We start from the raw sequence: 20,789 nt of genomic DNA on the forward strand, positions 1-20,789 counted from the left end.
TCAAATGCTTTCTAGTTGAATGAATTTTCATTTAAATAACAATGGATGTATTAAGTTACTCTGATAGCTACTAAAACTCTCTTATGAAAGAATTCTTTTCTCTATGGAAACAGCAGCAACTGCTGACTGCCTATGAAACTTTGGAAAAAAAAGGCAGAATACAAAGCATAGTAGTAATTAGGATGTTACATCTTAAAGCAATTGAAAATTCTAAGGAATCTGCTTGCTATTACCACTACTTACAAATACGAGACAGAATGCAAAGTAAAATACACATGTATTTTAGAAAGAGTTAGCATGATGCTGCTGTCTCACAGCATATTCCCTGGTTCAACAACCAAGCAAATGGCCCTCAGTGAAACGGACTCTGTACACAGTGAGTGAGAGATATTGGTGCAAAAAAAAAAAAAAAAAAAAAAAAAAAGGCAGGATATAGGGATTTAAGGGGATTGCCTTGTTTTTCTGTAGCAAGTGCTGGAAGTTGCCCATCATTTCGGTGTCTCAGACAATTTCCACTGACATTTTCACGGTTCCCCCTGGTTACTGTGGGTCTCAGCTCAAGGAATCTTGAATGCTTCAAAAACAAAACCAGATGGTTGCTGTGGGGTGGATTTCAATTCATGGTGACCCCATGTGTTTCAGAGTAAAAATGTACTCCATAGGGTTTTCGATGGATTTTTTTTTATGGTCTTTTGGCAGTAGACCACCAAGCCTTTCTTCTGAGGCACTTGTGGGTGGATTCAAACTACCAACACTTGTTACTAGCCAAGTGCTTAATCATCTGGGCCACCTTGAACCCTTCAGTGGAAGACAATTCCTCAGTCACCCCTACAACCAGCTGAGAAGTTTGATTTTCCCTAAAGAGTTGACCTCAAATATACAACAATCCATTGACACCATCTGACTATATAACCCTGGACCAAATGCTGTAAGGGAGAAGTCCATTCTCTCTTGTCCCTGTAAGAAAACCAACACCTGCCCCCCACCTCCACCAAATCAATAGAATACAAAATTGATTGGAGTATTTTATTTATAAATGTACATTTACTATAAAAGCTGTTGCATTTTAGACAACTTTTTATTTTTATTTTTTTTACTATTTCTCAGAGGCATTTTAGAATAAATATTGTAAATGAAGGTTAGTGTAATTGATATAGAACATTGGCCCACCCATAACAGTAATATCTTTTAGACAGACTCACATAGGAGGTGGATCCTGTAGTTCGTTAAATCTTATACTGTGTATGGATAACTATAATAGGTATTGCATTAATAACAGTACATAGAAAGAATGAGGAAATGTCATAAAAGTTTGCTAGTGAAAAACAAAGCATTACCCATGTTTTCTTAAGAAAGAGATGGGACTAGTATTTGGAGTATGAGGAAAAAAATCAGATATACTTATATACTTCCTTAGGAATGATAAATCACTCACTTGCCTCATCCCTTTTTTTTTTTTTTTTAAACAAACGCGTTTATATTATAGCTCAACAGTGCAGAGCATTCCCCCCTCCCCCACCCCGGGATCTCAAAGATTATTTAAAAAGAAATAGATCATACTCATTATGCTGCACTGGGAAAAACAAGATCGAGTCTGCTGAAGCTGCCATGTAACAGACTCCAAATGAAATATAAATCAAATATAAATAGAAACAGTTGGCAATTAGAATTTAGAAAATGTAGGAGATTATTCTGTGCTGGTGACTAGTGTTCATTATGGAAAAGCACGTTCTGCAGTTGGAGAATGGGGCTTTATTTTTCTTGACTCGATTCTAGCTTCAATACATGTATAATGAGTCTCACTAAGAAATATGTATAAATGGGTTTGTGAAACCAGAAGAGAATGTGCAATATTCATATATGCCTTACATAACGGATGGAGTTTCACATGTAAAAAGTATTCTATAAAAACCGGTTATGAATGATCATATTGTACATGTTTGTGCATCACTTGTGATAAGGTACTCTGCTAAGATCATGCAAAGTGTAAACATCCACATTATCAAAATAGTTAATAAACATGCAGGTGGTTAATCAAAATATTGGACTTAATCTGTACATTTTCAAAACTTTTTTCTTTTGCTTTTTTTTCTGTAAATTTTTTTTCCTGTAAAACAGCAAATACCTTCATGAGAAGTCTTGGGACCTTGGAAATGACTTCATCTCCCTTCAATGTACTGCACCCATGATTCACCACTGACTATGTGCAACGGCTTTGCATTTTCTAAGGCACAATTTTTAATGAAATGGTGTGTAAATTTCAATCTAACAACAGCTTGTCCAAATGAAAATACGGTCAAAATACCTCCAGTGGCTGAGGAAATTTCTGCACTTATATGGAACCCAGATGCAAAGAACCATCTAGCATGTAAATAAATAATTGCTAGCCATACTCAGCAACTCACAGCAACCCGAAAGAATAGAGTAGAACTGCCCCATAGGGTTTCCAAGGAGCACCTGGTGGATTCAAACTGCCGACCTTTTGGTTAACAGCCGCAGCTCTTAACTAGTACACCACCAGGGTCACTATGAGTCAGAATCGACTCCATGGCAATGGGTTTTTTTTTTTTTTTTTAAATACTCAGTAAGACACAGAAAAAGAATTATTGCTTACATAACAGAAAAACATCTACTTGATCTCCTTTTAGGACTACATTAACCTATTAGGTAGGAGTGTCTCCATAGTCTACATTCACGTAATGTAATCTTCACTTATTTGCCATTGTTTTAAGGCAGAATAAATAGTTCTTCCTTCTCAGTCTTAAAGAAAACAGCCTTGAGATCTAAAACGTGACTTTTTAAATAACTTGACTCTTTTCTTGGCCAGCTGAAACTCCTCACACAAGGCAGAAAATAAACAAGCTCCCGGTAAGAGGTCCTCTCTATAAACTTCTCTATGCGCAGGGTCCAGAATTCTTGATGGTGAAGAGAGGTGGTGATGAAGGAGAATGAAGGAGAGCATGTGTCCATTAGAGTGGGCAGGGCACAATTTGAGCGGTAGGTTATTGCTGATCACACACCAGTGGCTTTTCACAACATTATGTCATTTTGGATTCTATGAGGATGGAATTGATGCTTTTATTTAGATTCTTGAGTTGCAGGCCCTCAAGGAGAACTTGCAGGCAAGGTGGGGCGTGGCCACTCCTAATGATGACTTATCTCAATGAGATCTTCCACTGCCTAATATAAAGTCCCTTATTGAGGACTCCTAATCTAGTGCCTGAAGAGAAGCAAGCCACACAGATCTCATGGCTATGATCTACCACTCTTTTGAAGATTAAACTTTTTCACAGATTTTGGCAATAACGTTGGAAATGATGACAGAAATATTTCCCGCTGTCGTTTTCCTCCCTTGGGCAATGTCCCAGAGTGTAAGTCTAGCAGATATTGCAAGGGTTCTCTTTATTTGATGGAACAGCCTATATTAATGACATAACTTCCAAGGAACACAAAATCTAATGCTAACGGTGCAATAATTTATTGGTATAACTTCTACCCTCAAAAATTAAGTAACACAAAGGTTTTCAGGATTACAGTATATATTATCAGACTAGTGTCTTTGCATTTAAAACAAGTTATAGCTCAGACAGCTCGCTGTGATGTTTAGTTTCTGAAATGCATTAATCTTACCCTATCTTAGAAGACTGCATGTCTCAAATTGGCATGTCTTGCACTTTCTGCAGCTTAATTCTGTAAACGTAAAATGTTTAATTCCTAGAAATACTAACACAAAACAGGTTCATTGCATCATTTACCTTATTAAGTCCCAAAGAAGAGAATAGCACATTTTAAACCATAAGCCTGCTTGACCATGCTAAGACCCTTTTTGAGCTATTCAGGATCAATATTCTCTTTTATATATGTGCAAAGGCAAAAAAAAAAAAAAAGGTAAAACACAAACACTGTGCTACAAAAGAACAGATACCATCTTTTAGAATAGCCTTTCTGAAATCAGATGAATGCTGGGAAGCCCCCGAATTTGGGATTTTGTTAGGCGATTGCCAGGGACACCCTCAATAAACAAATGGTGAATGATCTGGAAGCTTGAGAACCACATCACAACGTTGTAGGTTGGCCAGCACCTGTGATAAAGAAAGCAGAGCAACATTTGGTGAAAGCTGTCAGCACTTCTTGCTTTAAATGTTTTAAAACTTCCCAGATTAGCAGTTGCCTCTGGTAAACTTTCTTCCCCCCAGGGTGGGAAAATCACGGCTTTGTAACACATTTGGTCTGGTTTGAACACCTGGTTCGAATTTACATTTCTACCCCAGATATACTGAATCAGAATCTACATGTTAACAAATCCACAGGTGATTGTTATGTATAATAAAATTTGAGAATCTCTATTCTCGTAAGAAGCCCCAGCGGCTAGTGGTTTGAAACCACCTGCAGCTCTGTGGAAGAAGGATGTGGCTGTGTGTTTCCATAAAGATTCACAGCCTTGGAAACCCTATGGGGTCGCTATGAGTCTGAATCGACTCTGATAGCAGTGGGTTTTTGCTACGGCTGCTAACCAAAAGGTCAGCAGTTGGAAGCCACCAGGAGCTCCTTGGAAACCCTATAGGCCAGTTCTACTCTGTCCTATAGGGTCACTATGAGTTGGAGTAGACTCAAGGGCAACGAGTTTGGTTTTTTGGTTTAGTGGCTCTCAGAATTGCTCCCTACTCCCTAACCAGCAGTATTAGCATTGCCTGGTACCTTGTTAGGAATGCAAATTCTCAGCAGGGGTGCAAACTAGTTTGAAGCCCTGGATTAGAAATGCTGTGGATTTCACCCTACACCAAATGAACTTTCACTGAGTTTTTACTTTGTCTTTTGAGGCAAATAAGCAAAACAATAATCTCTTTTTCCTCAGTTTCTTTAGGTTTTTGGTTCTCTAAGAATAAATACATCATAACTGAGGAATTTGACACATGACCTAGAAATAGGATTGTTAGATTTAGCAAATAAAAATACAGGACACTCAGTAGAATTTGAATTTCAAATAAACGACAAATAATTGTTTAATGTAAGTATATACCATGCAATGTTTGGGACATACTTACGTTAAGGAAAACCCAAAACCACTGCGTTAAGGAAAGAGCTTGCAATATTGGGACATATTCATACTAAATAAAATATTCATCATTTATTTAAAATTCAAACTTAACTGGGAAAACATTAACTGGGTATCTTGTATTTTATCTGGCAACACTATCTAGAAAGGATGATCTGGGCTCCATATTTCTTGCTGAAGCCTTTGCAAGGTTTTTCCTTCATTTAGGCCCTACAGTTGTGATGAGGCTACTGCAACACTGGAAAAGACCCTGGGGAGTTAGCGCTAAATGCATTTCACAAGAGTGAATGATGGCACAGAACACCATGTACCAAGACACAGTCATCCAACACTCAAGCACAAATGGCACAAGTTAAACATGTGAAGGCCTGATTTGTGACAGGTAATTTGTTTTGCACTTCCATTCCCATTTACATATGAACTTAAAAACTGTTTACATTGCTTTTAGGAATTGCATTTTAATATGCTGTTATGCTATTTTTCCCTCCAAGAGAAAAATTTCATTTACATGTGACTAGTTACTTGGAGAAAATAGGATTATATATTCAGGTTTTATTCTACAAAATAAAATTATTTCGTTTCACTTCAAATGCCTCTGATGTAAACCACCCCTCATATCCATCCATCTCCCATCTTCTCAACTCAGATAAAAATAAAGAAAAAGAATGATTTTTAGCCATTTCTTCCAATTCTGATTCTTTTATTGCATCTATGGTATACTCAACCAATTCAGATGTATTTATACTTTTTTTTTTTTTTTAGCCAACTGTAATCCCGTCCCCTCCACCCGTTCACCCCTAAAGGATATTTATTTCTATGACACCACTAAAGAAATGAGTAGTAGTCTCAGATATACTGGTCATTCTTCTTGTCACGTGTTGACTTAATTAAAATTTGGCCTAAAATGGTACTAACATTTATGTGGAAAAATAAACATGAGAGACAAATTAGGAAAATTTTGGGAAAAATAATGAGAGAGAGGGTGGCCACTATTACCCAATATTAAAACATATTATAAAGCTACAATAACTAAGGCAGACACTGGAGAATAGGTAAATGAAATCCAATAAAACATTCAGAGATAGATGCAAGTATGTATGGGCTTAGTTTATGATAAAGGTGGCATAGCGGGGGGAAAAAAAAGACGGATTATTCATTAAATGATATTCTCACCACTGGCTAATTGGGGGAAAAAATAAAGCTGGACTATCTTACCCCAAAATGCATTCCTGATGATCACATATTTACATGTGAAAAACAAACAAAAATATCTAGGAGAAATCTCAGCTAAAGTTATTTATAATCTTGGAATAGTGAAAGTAGGGTGAGTTTTTCTAAGATACAAAATCCAAAATATAAAAAGAAAGATATATTTAATTATCTACATCCTAAAATGAAAATCTTTTGCATGATAAATCGGGAAGCGGAAAGGCCAACAGTTACTGCAAAATGTAGCAAATACAACAATGAGGGAGTATCTTTAATTTAAAAAGAACTTATACCAATCAGCTGCCAACAGAAAAAACGGGTACAGGATGTTGTTGTTGTTAGTTGCCGCTGAGTTGATTTTTAACTCATGGTGATCCCTTGTGACAGAGGAGAACTGCCCCATAGGGTTTTCTAGGCTCTAATCTTTAAAAGTAATAATAATAATAAAATAAAAAATCTTTTATTTTTAATCTTTACAGGAGCAGATCACCAGGTCTCCCTCAGGTAGAGAAGCACTTCATAGAAAAGTAATACAAACAGCCAATAACTATATAAAAAGATGTTCAAACTCATTTATAATTAAAGAAATACAAATCAAAGCAATGAATCTTTTTTTTTTTTTTCCCACCCAGTGAATTGGAAATTACTGCCCCACAGGTTTTCCACGGTTGCAATCTTTATGGAAGCAGATTGCCACATCTTTGTCCCATGGAGTGGCTGGTGGTTTCAAACCACGGATCTTTCAATTAGGAGCTGAGCACTTAACCACTGTGCCACCAGGGTTCCTTGCTGATATTCAGAGCTGACATAAATGTGGAAAAGAGCCTTTCTTATATACTTTGGGGGGAGGGTGCAACTTTTTTTGAGGATAATTAGACAAGGTATATGAAAATTTAAAAAGCACATGCCCTGTAACTCAGAAGTATTATTACTGCTTAAACCAGCGTGCTGTCGAGTCGATTTCAGCTCACAGTGACCCTATAGGTCAGAGTAGAACTGCCCCTCTTTTTCTCAGGGGGTGGCTGGTGGGTTTGAACTGCTTTCTTACTGGTCAGAATCTACCATATGGAGATGCCTTCAAATATTCATCAATATACATGCAGAACGTTCATTGGAGCATATTTTTGTAGTATTAAAAAAACAGGAAACAACCAAAGTGTGCATCCACCAAAAATCAGTTAAATAAATTATGCCAAATCTATACAATGGGATTGTATGCAGCCATTAAAAAGAATGTTGAGAAAGAATGTGCTAATACATAAAAATTGCCCAAGACATCATATCATGAGGTAAAAACAATGACGAAAACTAAGTACAGAACACCATGAATATACGATCAGCTTGTGAAAGAACACACACACAGATGCACCACACACCTATGTACCTGTGTGTGTGTGTGTGTGTGTGTGTGCATGTCCATGTACATATACACAAACATACATTCTGCCCCTGTCCAATGAAGATATCAGAAAGTGATTATGATGTCTAATTGGGAATTTTCCCTTTTCATTTGGTATCTTTCTGAACTGTTGAAAATTTTCTAACCTTATACCATTTATTGTTGTTGCTATTGTCGTTAGCTGCCGTCATGTTGGCCCCCAAATCATGGCAACCCCGTGCGTTGCAGGGTAGAACAGCCCCATAGGGCTTTCTTGGCAGTAATCTTTACGGGAGCAGTTTACCAGGCTGCTGGGTGGGCTTGAATCACTACCAACCTTTTGGTTAGCAGCCAACCAGATGAGATACCATTTGTAACTTTCATTTGTTTATTCTTTTGAATTTCTACAGAGGTTATTTAATCAGAGAGATATTGGGCCTTTTTGCTTTCTTCCTTGTCTTTCTCAGTATTCTAATAATTTCTAGTAAAGTAGTGCATTAAAAACTTAAAAAACACAACTGTAGACTGCCTTCAAATCATTTTCTTATTTTCCATCTTATGAGAATGTTACAGAAACTGTATGATTCTTGTCTTTATTTATTTATTTTTATTGATTCTTGTCTTTAGATCTGGCATTAAAAACAGTTAATAGAGATGGCCTTTATATTTGTATATGTAAGAGAAAAATTCCTGGCCTAGATCCGGAAAGCTCATTCCCAAAAGAAGTCATTATGAATCACCCAACTTCTCAAGTAAAAAAAAAAAAAATCTGGATCAAAAGAGGTCACTGTCACCTAGAGGTAGATTCAGTTTCATTCCCTGCTGGCATCCTTCCAACACTTTAAATTATGAAAGAAATTCCATCTGGCTCAACGGTCGGTCCTGCAACCTAACAGTGCCCTCTTCTGGTTCTGTGATTCACATTCAGCTGGTTCACCAAGGCTGAAAAAAATGCTTAACTTGCCGAAGATGATAGGAAAAAAATAATTTTGAAACCTGGGAGACAAGGTTTTCAGTTTTCTTGTCTAGTATATGAAAACAAACACAAACAAACAAAACTCGAATTGTGGTATAAACAGTCCAGGTTGATGGCAGCAGCTCTAAGTTGGAACTATTTGACCCCAAGTCCAATGTTCATCATAAATCGAAACCACTTGGGTTTGATTTAATTTTTAAAACCCATCATTTTATTCGGTGGGTGCATATTCCTCTGAATTTACTAAAACCATAGGTCTAAAACAATTTTTACTCTTAAAGACTTCTGCCTCGCAGATTTAGAGACCATGCATAAAAAAAAAAAATGCATAAGGGCTGTAAAAACATGACTTAACTTACTTTAAGAAATAATAAAACATTCTTGAATTTCAAACTCCTTCTCTTCACTTAATATTTTTCTTCTTAAAAGAAAGGGTTTTTGACTGATGAATTTGCATTAAAAGATCTCCTGCTGTCTAGGTTATCCACCATAAGGATTATACTTAATGTTGGAGACTGAGGAAGGATTTCAAGGCAAGCCACTGGCTATTCAGATTTTCTAAACAGCACCTGGGCAACAGCACCCTCTGGCGTCCCTGAAGCCAACAAGAACTTTCTATATTAGGAGGCTCAGATATAAAATGGGAGGGTCGACTGTTCAGGGAAGCTCCAAGGCAGCTGTGACTGTGTACTAAGGTATTGGAGTGGCAGTTTACAGAGGCTCAGAAGCCATTTTCTCTCTTAAGGAGCTTTCAATTTAGTTGGGAACAAAACCATATTATGTAATCAAACTCCTGAATGTAGGGCATGTGGAGTATGGTGCTTGATTTGATAAACAGCCAAGAGCCACTCTTCACAGGTAAACCATTCCCAAATGGCGCTGGTCTTTAAAGGTATGCCTCAACAAATGAATAATTCTTCCTAGACCTGATATCTTCCTTCTGCCTCACCAGAATGTCTACGGTGAGCTCTGCTGTGTAGTTGTTAGGTGCCATTGAGCTGGTTCCAACTCATCGCGACTCTATACACAACAGAACAAAACGCCACCCAGTCCTGTACCATTCTCATGATTGTTGTTATGCTTGAGCCCACTGTTGCAGCCACTGTGTCAGTCCATCTTGTTGAGGGTCTTCCCCTTTTTCGCTGACCCTCTACTTTACCAAGCATGATGTCCTCCAGGGACTGGTCCCTCCTGATAACATGTGAGCTCTGGCAGTGTCTAAAAGTTGGCCTGCAGTTTTTACCTGCTGGTGTGTTAACGTACTTCTGGATGGAAAGAATATGTGCATACTGTAGCAATCACTTCTAGTAAGAAACGAGTGCTAAATAGGGGTTATTTCCTTTTCTAATTTCTTTTACCTAGATTTACCCAGATACTACTACCATCTGTCAGTTTGTTGTGCTGTGGTGGCTTGCATGTTGCTATGATGCTGTAAGTTATGCTACCAGTATTTCAAATACCAGCAGGGTCACCCATGATGGACAGGTTTCAGCAGAGCTTCCAGATTAAGACAGGCTAGGAAGAAAGGTCTGGCACAATCTACTTTTGGAAATTAGCCAGTGAAAGCATTATGGATAGCAACCTTAGAAAACATACAACCAGGATGCTCCTTAGAAGCAAGGATGGCAAGACTTCACCTCATTTACTTTGGGCACATCATCAGGAAAAACCAATTGCTAGAGAAGGACATCATGGTTGGTAAAAGGATGGATGGCAAAGGTGAGGGAGGCTCTGAGTGAGACGGACTGACACAGTGGCCGAAACAAGGGGCTCAAACAGCAATGATCATGAAGATGGCACAGGACTAGGCAATGCTTTGCTGTTAAATATGAGGTCACTATGAGTCTGAGATGACTAGATGGCAACTAACAACAACGACAGATGTGAATAAATGTTTTCCTCAAGATAGTACTGTCCGTGGAGAGAAATGCTGAATTCCTAAACTGGGTTCTAGGAAGGGCATATGACTGCATCACTTATCTCAAGACTCTTCCCCCGTACTTACTTCTGGATCGCATGTAGCAATCATTACAGTTTAGAAGACCATTTCGAATCCTGACATCTGTCCCACTCACTGCATCTCCAAGCTGTCCTTTACAAATTCCACACTAGAGGGGAAGAAAAACAGAAGCCATAAGATACATGGGGAATTGTTTCTTTCTTTTATAATTTATTTTATTTTTGTTGGTGGTGCTGTTAAGGAGAAATTGTTTCTTTATACCGCTTAGTTACTGTTTACACGACTAGAACACTAATCACTTCTACAGTCTGCATATTTGTTGAGCATCTCCTACATGCTAGGTGCTATACCAAAGAGCTGGTTTACATAGCAACAATACACTTTGAGGATTTTACCCTAACTCCTTTCATTTCACAGAGGAGCACATTAGTTCAGAGAGGTTAGTTGACTTGTCCAAGGTTGTAATGCTCGTAAGTGGTGGTGTGTCGCACTGAATCCAAAGCCTATGCTCTCACCCTCTATAATACACTGTTTCACTGTTTCTCCATCAAGATGGGAGAATCATTTTAAACACATTAAAACATGGTGGTTTTCAATAAACACACGGCCAATGAATTATCAATTGAGACTTCTTTGCAAATAATCTTTTAGATGTTTTCAGTATTGTTGGTAAGTTCTGCCAGGTCAGAATTATAGGTAATAGTCATTCCACTTTATATTTCCACATTAAAGACACTGATGCCCAGAGTAACAAATCTCCTAGAAAAGGAACTTCCTTTAGCCAAGTCAACCTGTGTAGAGAAGGAGATTGAAGGATATACCATCTGGTTGTACCAGAGAAGGTGGCAGGGGGAGTTGCTCAAGACACCAGGCTCTTGCTGGGGGATTAGGACCCAACTCAGGAGAAGGGGTCCTGAATCCATATGGGACGGGGGCGGCTTCATTCAAATTATGTTATAAGCTTCAGCTACATCTAAAAACAGAAAAAAACAAAAAAAACCCAACCAACCAAACAAATAAAAAAACCAAATCTGTTGCTGTCAAGTTGATTCTGACTCACAGAGACCTTATAGGACAGAGTAGAACTGCCCCATAGGAGTGGCTGGTGGATTCAAACTGCTGACATTTTGGTTAGCAGCCAAACTCTTATTCACTGCGTCAACAGGGCTCCATCACAAGGGTGGGCAATAAATCTAAGAATGTACCTTAAAGCATCAAACTAGCTCCAGGAAGTGAATGATTACAGAAAATAAAAGCCTTGACAGCTAAGAATGCCAGTATTCTATCCCTTGAGAATCTGCAAAAACCCTCTGCCACCTCCATTATTTCCAGCTTTGGTAAAGTTTCTGAGAACAAAATGTGGTGCTGGAACACATCTTTGCATTACCATGAAATTAAAAAAAGTATATATTCCTGAAGCCTCAAAGCTCTTCTAGATAATTTAGGATATATATCATCCAGGTTAATTTTACAATGAGAATATATTTGGCTGCCTTTTGTGAAATTATTCTCTATAAAAATAAAATAAAATTTGGAAATGGAAAACTGTGCTCTCATTCTAGTATGTCTGATACATTGAATCTATAGTAAGTATTCACGTTGTTGTTATGTCTTGCTTTCAAATGATTGTCAACATTAAATTAATAATTTGGGGATGATTTCACTCACTTTCACTTAGCATATAGGCAAAGTGAGAGTCATTTTTAACCTATACAAATCTACTTTATAGCCCAGGAAGCTACAAACAATAAATATGGAAACAGTCAAGAAGAAAAAAGGAAGCATGCCAGAGTTATGCAAAGAAAGAGGTGACCCTTATTCAGTGCTGCAAGGTGTGGATTCAGTGATTACATATTAATTTGAAATGTATTCATGAGTCAAGAAAAGACAGGAAATGCTGATATGATCAAACCTGTGAATTTTATAATAAAGTATAACTCACTGTTTAGCTCACCTACTAAGTAGAATCTAGGCTTCCTCATCTGCAGTTTATTCATTAATTCATTCATCTAAAAATATTTATTGGCACCCACTCTGTTAGGTACAGAGGCAAAAGTGGTGAGCAAGACAGGCATGGATTCTGTCTTTATGGAGTTTATGGCCTATTTGAAGAGATAGGTCTTAATTAAAGAATTTAGTAACGAGCAATAGGGGCCAGGAAAGGTTCTATAAGAATATGTAACAAAGGCAACTGACTTAATCTGAGTAAGCAGGGCAGGTTCTTACAGGGAATGATATTCAATCTGAAATTATACACATTCAATCCGAGATTTAAAACTTTGCAGCTAGCTATACTCATGTAACTGGCAGAAAATCTTGCATTAGGTCAAAGACTAATGACCTTGACATTAAGTCACAAGAGTTCAAGAATCAGCAAAGATATTATACTCCAAATAAATATACATGGCCCTATAAGACTCGGAAGCATTGGTGTGTTCCCAGCGTCACATTCTCAGCTACCTACTAGAGAATATGGGCGTTATCAACAAAAGCTGTTGTGTAAAGACAACATCAACTGCACACATTTGTTTAGTCTCTTCTAAGCCAACTTTCCAGGGCAGTGCATGATAGGAGAGCTTTATCTAAAGGCTGTACTCCACCCATGCTTCTACACAACCTAGAGGGGGAAACCTCACAAGCAAAGGCCTTCAGGACTTCCAGGAGATATTTCTTAGTACAGAGGATGCCAAAAGATAACAGGATGTTGCACTTAATAAGATGAGTGATGAGTACATACCCTAAAGCACTGGATGTGAAAATAGAGATTAAGAGTCTCGATGATCATAGCAGCTCCTTTACCCAAAGGAAGGCCACAGGAGGAGCACAGCTTCTTCCCACTTATAGACCTAGATTTAAAAAAAAAATACATATATATATACACATATAAAATTAAATTTTCAGTTTAGAATAGCTGATCAAATACACAAATATGTAACCTCCTGCAAAAGAGATATTCCTCTTCTCTGCTAGATATTCTTCTTCCCACAGGTCACATTTTTATCATAAATGAAATGAAAATTATTGAATCAATAATGAACAGGAATTAAATATCAGGTATAGCTTATAGACAACTGCTAGACTAAATACAATAGGGTACTATTTTTTTTTTTTACTATTGTGATATGAATCTGGTGAGTGTGTGTGTGTGCGTATGTATGCAAGTATGTGTGTATGTGTTCATTTGTTCCAAGAAATTTGTGTTGTAGTCTGTTCAACCACAGTGATCAAATGCCTTGAGATGATTCAGCATATTTATCATATATTCTCATAACTCCTAAAAGATATTTAAGCTTAGCTTTACTAAGGTTTCAACATAGCTTTAAAATTTTTCATAGTTGGATCATTGGTCCACTAGGGCATTTCTTTTTTACTTGTTAAGAAAAAAAAAAATTGTTTTCATATTGAGAATTGTGATACATAGAATAGGTACCGGCCAGACGTATGTGATCCAAACCCTAAGACCCAGAATTAAATCCTCGCTCTGTCATCAATTCTGTGGTCTGATATAAAGAAGTCATTTTGCGTTTCTCTATTGCCTTTGAAATGAGGGGACTAGACTGGATTACCTCTATGGCCTCTTCTAGTCCAAACATGCTACGAGTTCATGATTTGGGCACTTGACATTTTAAGTTGTAAGCCCCCGGGTGTATGGCTGTATCTACCTCATCTCTATATTCCCACAGCACCTCCAACAAAGTCCACCAGTAGACTAGAACCAAACTCAACAGTCCAACACCAGGTGGGATGACATGGTCAACAGTCCATCTGATATTAGATGGTTGTTCTCTTAAATAGAAGCCCCGGTAGTGCAGTGGTTAAGAGCTCAGCTGGTAACCAAAAGGTCAGCAGTTCAAATCCACCAGCCACTCCTTGGAAACCCTACAGGGCAGTTCTACTGTGTCATATAGGGTGGCCACGCGTCAGAATCGATTCAATGGTAACAAGTTCGGGTTTTTTTTTTGGTTATCTTAAAGCAGCTTTCACAGAGCAAAAATCAGATTGCAATACTGCCTATTGTCTGAGAAGCTCTTGGAATTACACAGAAAACTTTAAAAATATGCAGTATCATTTAAAAGTCAACGGGGTACAAAGGGACGGCAGCACAGAAAGGAAAACAATAGAAAAGAGGAAGGAAGAATTGCCCCAAGCAAACTCTATTTATTAGGATTTCCCTCTTATCCAGGAGTTAAATGAAATTTCTAAATTCAAAGAGAACCTCAGAGTACTCAGTAATTTGTTTCACCAGTGAATGGAAATTCAGGCAGCTTTTAAGAATATCTTGGGGCCCAATTACGGTCCAGAGGCAATCAGTAGAGAGCTGGAGTGGGTTAAATGAGAAGATGAAGTTTCTTTTTCTAGCCTCTGCCTGGCTCTCTGGAAGAGCCATCAGCAGGTCCTGCCTAGGAGCACTGAGCCGTCTTGGAGGGAAAGGAGCCGATTGAGGAGCCCAGAAGTTGTCTGGGAGATTTTACTATTAGATTGCAGGTTCCACACAATGTAATTAAAGCCCTGTGGCTCACACACTTCACTTTTTCTTTTGTGGGCTGGCAAATTGGCAGGCAGATGGGAAATGTTTTCTTTCCTCCTGTATGTGTGTGCGCACGTGCGCGCGTGCATGTGTGTGTGAAGAGATGTGGATGGACAAATCATTTGGCAAGTGGTGCAGTGGTTTAGAGCTCGGCTGCTAACCAAAAGGTTGGCCGTTCGAATCCACCTTGAAAACCCTAAGGGGCAGTTCTACTCTGTCCCATAGGGTCACTATCAGTTGGAATCGACTTGACGGCAACAGGTTTTAGTTTTGGTTAATTCAGTTGTGATTATGCTTCACCAGCTATAGTCAAATAAAACCTAGCAGCCTCAGGAAGTCCCGCTGACCTCTTTACCTGTTTGGTGACTGGCCAGGAGGGGTGGGAGAGCAGGGGGACAAATGCCCAGCCTGGAAGTTCTCTTGAGGGCTTGTCCTGTAATGTGGAAAAAGAGTCAAAAATTATGACAAGGTAAGAGAAGCCCAATCCACACATACAAAAAATATTTTAGGTAAGAAAAATCGACCTTCCTTGGCAACCAAACTGAAGACTGTAGAGTGTCCTAATGGTAATTTTTTAAAAAGGAGAAAAATAGTAATCACCTAGCAAGGATTGTATATGTGTTGGCTACATAAGATCAAAACCAGGCTGACACTGGTGAACAGGAAAGACAGACTGTTTTTTGAATCTTTATTTTGCCAGGATTTTTGCTGAGTTAAAATTGCTAAGATGTTTCTTTGAGTTGCAACCTGCTTTCTGCATGCAGTTAGATATAAAAATTATGGACTTAATGGTAGAGTGCTCCTAGAACGGTTGTCCAGGTGCTCTTTGTTGCCCATGAACTCTGCCTGTGATTAAGCTGTCAGTTCTGGGCTCTTGCTTTTAAAAACTGATTTCATTTACAAAGAAAGGGGTGGAACACAGAAAAGAACGAGGAAAATGAGGAAATACCAACGCAGATGTGAACAGAGTATGAGTACGTCTGTCTTCTGACTGTGTTTTCACCATTAACACCCAAGCCCCTTACCCACCCAAACTCCCTTCTTTTGCATTCTCATGTAAGACCCTACATACACTATAGGGACCATTGCTTTAAAGAAAGACTGAATACTACCGTGATAATCAATAACAATGATGACTACTTCTGTGATTCTGGCGAGTGTCGTACAGACATACAGAAATGAAACAAGATGGACATGAGAAATAAGGGGGAAGGAGTTCAAGCACTGTATTAGGAAAAATCAAAATGTAATGAGAAAATAAGGCAAAAAGTGAATATTTTTTTCTTATAAATAGGTTATCATTATCACCATTGTCATCACCATCATCCATTACACAGTACTTTTTTTTTTTTTTGGCCAGGCATGAAGCCTTATGAGGTAGATACTATTATTATTCCCATATTATATATATAAAAAAATATTATAGATGAGGAAATAGAGGCATAAATCGCTCAAGGTTATTATACAGGCAGGTGGCAGAGGAAAATTTGAATCCAGGCTACCTGGCTCCTGATGATTTGTTAAATTATAACAAATGGGATATTTTTAAAACTGTAGTTATAAGAAGCCTTTGGCTCAAATATGATCTTATTGTGGAACTATGGATTCATTTTTATTTCCTCTGCTGTATAACCAGCCAAGTCCTTTGGGGTAAGTTACTTAACTTCCCTGAGCCTCTATCTCCTCATCTGTAAAATGGGAACATTGACTTCAGAAAGTTATTGGCAGAGTTCAGTGAGTTAATATATGAAAAGAAGAGAGAAATATATGCAAACCCTTCAAAACAGTGTTTGTTATATTGAAATGCTTAAAAATGATAAGAACTATTATTATGGTAAAAACACAAATCTTACAAAATTAAAAGATAGCCTAGTATAGCTACTTTAATAAGAGAGCGTGATAATGACAGAAGGACATTTTTTTCTTGAAAGAACTTTTGTCAGTAGGCTCTGAGACAATTTAACTCAAATAAATTACTAATACAACAGGCCTACAGATTCTTCCTATGGGTTAAGAAATTCAGGGTGAATATTTAATTGCCAGGAATGTTGTCCCAGCCTTCTATAAATATGTATTACCTTGTAAATGACATTAAATGAAGAGAAGGCACGAAGATGCTGCTGACATCTTGCTATCTCACTTTTTCATTTTTTCCCCTAAGTCAATAAATTAATAAAGGAACTCCATTTCCATCTTATTTGGTTACTTACTTCCGCCTTTCACTTGGAGACTCAATCTGATGGTTAATATTTTTATCCAGTGGGAGAGTTTTTGGCTTCACATCTTCTGAAATGGGCGTAGGTGGGTTTAATACCTGCTGATTCCGGGATGGATCTGTGGCCAAGCAAAGGGCATAAACTTAGTGTCCAGCAGCTAGTCATCTTTTTGTTGTTGTTAGTTGTCGAACCACCTTAGTGCTTAGTAAGCCACCTTTCTATAAAGTGCTAACGCCTGCTGAGGTCTCACAAGACTTCCTGTAAGCCCTGGGCACATGGTGGAAGGAATGCCCAGTTTATTCACTGTGCTGTGAATTAGTCCTGGAAACAAAGGAACCAGACCCTTTCACCTCACTGATTCCTCATATAATAATAACAACACTTAAAAATACTGACTTTTTATTCAGTAGAGAATGCAAATTTGAGTGGATGCAATCAATTGTAGCTTGAAATGCAATTCCTCAAACACAGTGGAAAACAACTGCTTTCTCTGACCTACGGGTTTATGCCGCTGTGATGTGGTTTAAGTCTATTGGTTACCTGAATGGCTATCTATTGGGTACCTGAATGGCATTCAACCCATAGGATATCTCTATATGTGAACACATGCAAATCTGTGCTTACATGTTACAATTAACCCATGTAAATACAGGAACAGGCAATATGCCAAGACATACATGGCCAAACTCATTAATTCCACCATTACTAATTTTTTCTTTGCTCAGCCAAATTTGTTTTGGCTATAAGCACATTTATCACTGTCTTCCTTCGGTCCTCTTAGCTCAATCCTTCTCTTTATATCCCCCACCTGTCTGTCAGTTTGTTGTACTGTGGGGGCTTGCATGTTGCTGTGATGCTGGGAGCTATGCAACAACAACAACAACAACAAAAAACCCAAAGGGCCACCGCTGTTGAGTCGATTCTGACTCGTGGCGACCGTACAGGACAGAGTAGAACTGCCCCATAGAGTTTCCAAGGAGTGCCTGGTGGATTCGAACTGTTGACCTCTTACTTAGCAGCTGTAGCACTTAACCACTATGCCACCAGGGTTTCTGGAGCTATATCACTGGTATTCAAATACCCATGGCGGACAGGTTTCAGCTGAGCTTCCAGACTAAAACAGACTAGGAGGAAGAATCCGGCAGTCTACTTCTGAAAAGAATTAGCCAGAGAAAGCCTTATGAATAGCAGCGGAACACAGTCTGACACAGTGCTGGAAGATAAGCCCCTCAGGTTGGGAGGCACTCAAAATACAACTGGAAAAGAGCTGCCTCCTCAAAGTAGTGTTGACCTTAACAATGTGGATGGAGTCAAGCTTTCAGGACACTGATGTGGCATGACTCAAAATGAGAAGAAACAGCTGCAAACATCAATGATTATGTGGATAGTGCAGGACCAGACAGTGTTTTGTTCTGTTGTACGTAGGGTCACTATGAGTCGGAATCGACTCAATGGCACCTAACAACACCACCTCTTTATATAATCCCTCTATTTTTAGGCTACATCAAATTCACCTGCCAGCAGCAAATATTCTCAAAGGTTCCTTAGTGGGAAAATAACAAATCAGCAAAATCAAATACACAAACATGAAATTCAAAATCAAAGACTCCTAGGAAAGTAGTTAGGCAAATGTACAAATGTGCACATAAAATATTAATTGTCAATTAGAGTACAACTTTAATTTGCTCAGTAGGGTTTGTCTAAGTCATTCCTCATTCAGCTTTAGAAACCCTTGAAAATGATGTTGCAACTATTTAGAGATAAGCTTGCACATACTGGGGAAGACAGATGCCATGCGAGGATCGCCAAAAACCAAGGAATGCCAGGGGTCTTCTGAAGGAAGGAATTGACACTGCTGAGATCCTGATTTGGACTTTTAGCCTCCAGAACTGTGAGAAAATTAATTTCTGTTCTTTAAATACCACTTGTGGTATTTCTGTTACAGCAGCACTAGGAAACTAAGACAAATGCTAATGGCTGCTGAGGTCTCCTTGGCTCCCTACAGATTTCATGTAGACTTAGGTGCAAGTTTATTCACTGTACTGTTTAGCATAAGCCCCAAGTCCAGGGCCTGTAGAGAGAACCTTGCAGCCAGCAGAGGTCACATCTGCCTGGATGATGTGGGAGTCTTACATTAATTTAAACACGGGGGTTGGTCTTCTCCATTCTTACCCTGAGATAGCTGTGGGCTCATCCCACAGTGTGGAGCCCCAGCTTCTGCTTCCAGTTGCTGGTCCTGGTGGATTCCTTTTGGTACAGGGTTCTCAGAGTGAGCCAGGGCCCCTTGAGTTAGGCTGTTAAAATGAATATTATTTCAGAACAGAGGTAAAAGCAACAGAGCTGAACTCGTTGGTTCTACTACTTAAGGCATAGAAGTGCTAATAATAACTTTTAAAAAGAAATGGGACTAAAAATTTTACTTATTCTTTTTATATTAAACTAGATTTGAAATGGATTTAAAACACTGTAAAATGGTATATATTTTCACCATCCACCAATTTAATAAGCTTGAGAAACCATCATTTCTGATGTTCTTCCTACCTCCCTGTCCACAGAGCTCTTCATTCTAATAATTTCAAGAGATATCAGAGCTAACTGGAATCTCCCAGATTTTCGGAAGAGAATTAGGACTTATTGAAGGAATCGTTTGGGACACATAGGACCTTTAACGCCCATGTTAATTCATGTTAACGGCCTTTTTATTGGATTCTGGCTACAAAGAAAGGAGAGATGGAAGAAGGGATGAAAGAAAAGTTGGTGACAACAGGGACCGTCTGGAGAGCTAGCAAAAATTCATGTAAAATGCTTATCAGCATCATTCAAATCTTCCTGACTAGTGGCTTTCACTTGATAAAATTGGAAAGTCCCTTTAAATAGTGTTAATTGGAAACAGATGTGCTAACCAAAGCCTTCTGCAGTCTCTGGACATGGGCCTATAGCCTACAAGTCTTCCAGCTGATACACATAGGAGATTTCTCAGAGCAAAGCCCCAGCAGAAGAGTTCAGCTCCCAGCCAACCCTGCAAATTGGTCAGTCTTTGAAAGTGAGACTCAGGTAGGCTCTTGTATCTTCAGGTTCCTCTAGAGGTGCTCTGTGTGTGTGTATGTGTGTGTGAGTGTGTACGTGCACACACGTGCAAGAAAATGACAATGCCTAGGTATCTCAGCAACAGGTTTGAAGGAAGCTCCAGAAGCAAACACCTGCCTTATAAAACACATGCTGGTGGACTCTGCCTCCTGGGCTTTCCACAGGTCCCTTTTAGGTTAGGCCTGGAGTGGCATCAGTAAACCCACTGTAGTCCATGGCTATGACCAGAGTCTCCTCTGGTCTGAGCTAGCTCTGAATGCTCCAGGGGCTTCTGAGCAACCTGTTCTGATCTCCCACGGCACATACTGGAACCCATAGGTCGTGTGACTACTCACAATCACCCATAGTTTGTATGGTATCCTTTATATTAACATTCACA

At 38.7% G+C, this 20,789-nt stretch overlaps 1 protein-coding gene across 5 annotated transcripts in view; it reads right to left on the minus strand.

Moving 5' to 3' along the window:
• Positions 1-989: 989 nt before the first annotated feature.
• LIMCH1 (LIM and calponin homology domains 1) overlaps positions 990-20,789 on the minus strand; it is a 438,226-nt gene continuing 418,426 nt past the window's right edge. For 2 of the 5 annotated variants that reach the window (XM_023549843.2, XM_023549840.2), the window contains 6 exons: positions 19,496-19,617; positions 17,318-17,441; positions 15,463-15,540; positions 13,317-13,425; positions 10,625-10,727; positions 991-4,082 (listed from right to left, as the gene is read on the minus strand). In XM_023549843.2, coding sequence (XP_023405611.1) covers positions 4,057-4,082; positions 10,625-10,727; positions 13,317-13,425; positions 15,463-15,540; positions 17,318-17,441; positions 19,496-19,617 — 562 coding nt within the window. In that variant the 3' untranslated portion in view covers positions 991-4,056. Of the gene's footprint in view, positions 4,083-10,624; positions 10,728-13,316; positions 13,426-15,462; positions 15,541-17,317; positions 17,442-19,495; positions 19,618-20,789 lie in introns of all 5 variants that reach the window. The other 3 variants (XM_023549842.2, XM_023549841.2, XM_010591430.3) reach the window with 2 other exon arrangements.

The sequence above is a fragment of the Loxodonta africana genome, chromosome 5 (genome assembly GCF_030014295.1).
Source record: "Loxodonta africana isolate mLoxAfr1 chromosome 5, mLoxAfr1.hap2, whole genome shotgun sequence".
Lineage (NCBI taxonomy): Eukaryota > Metazoa > Chordata > Mammalia > Proboscidea > Elephantidae > Loxodonta > Loxodonta africana.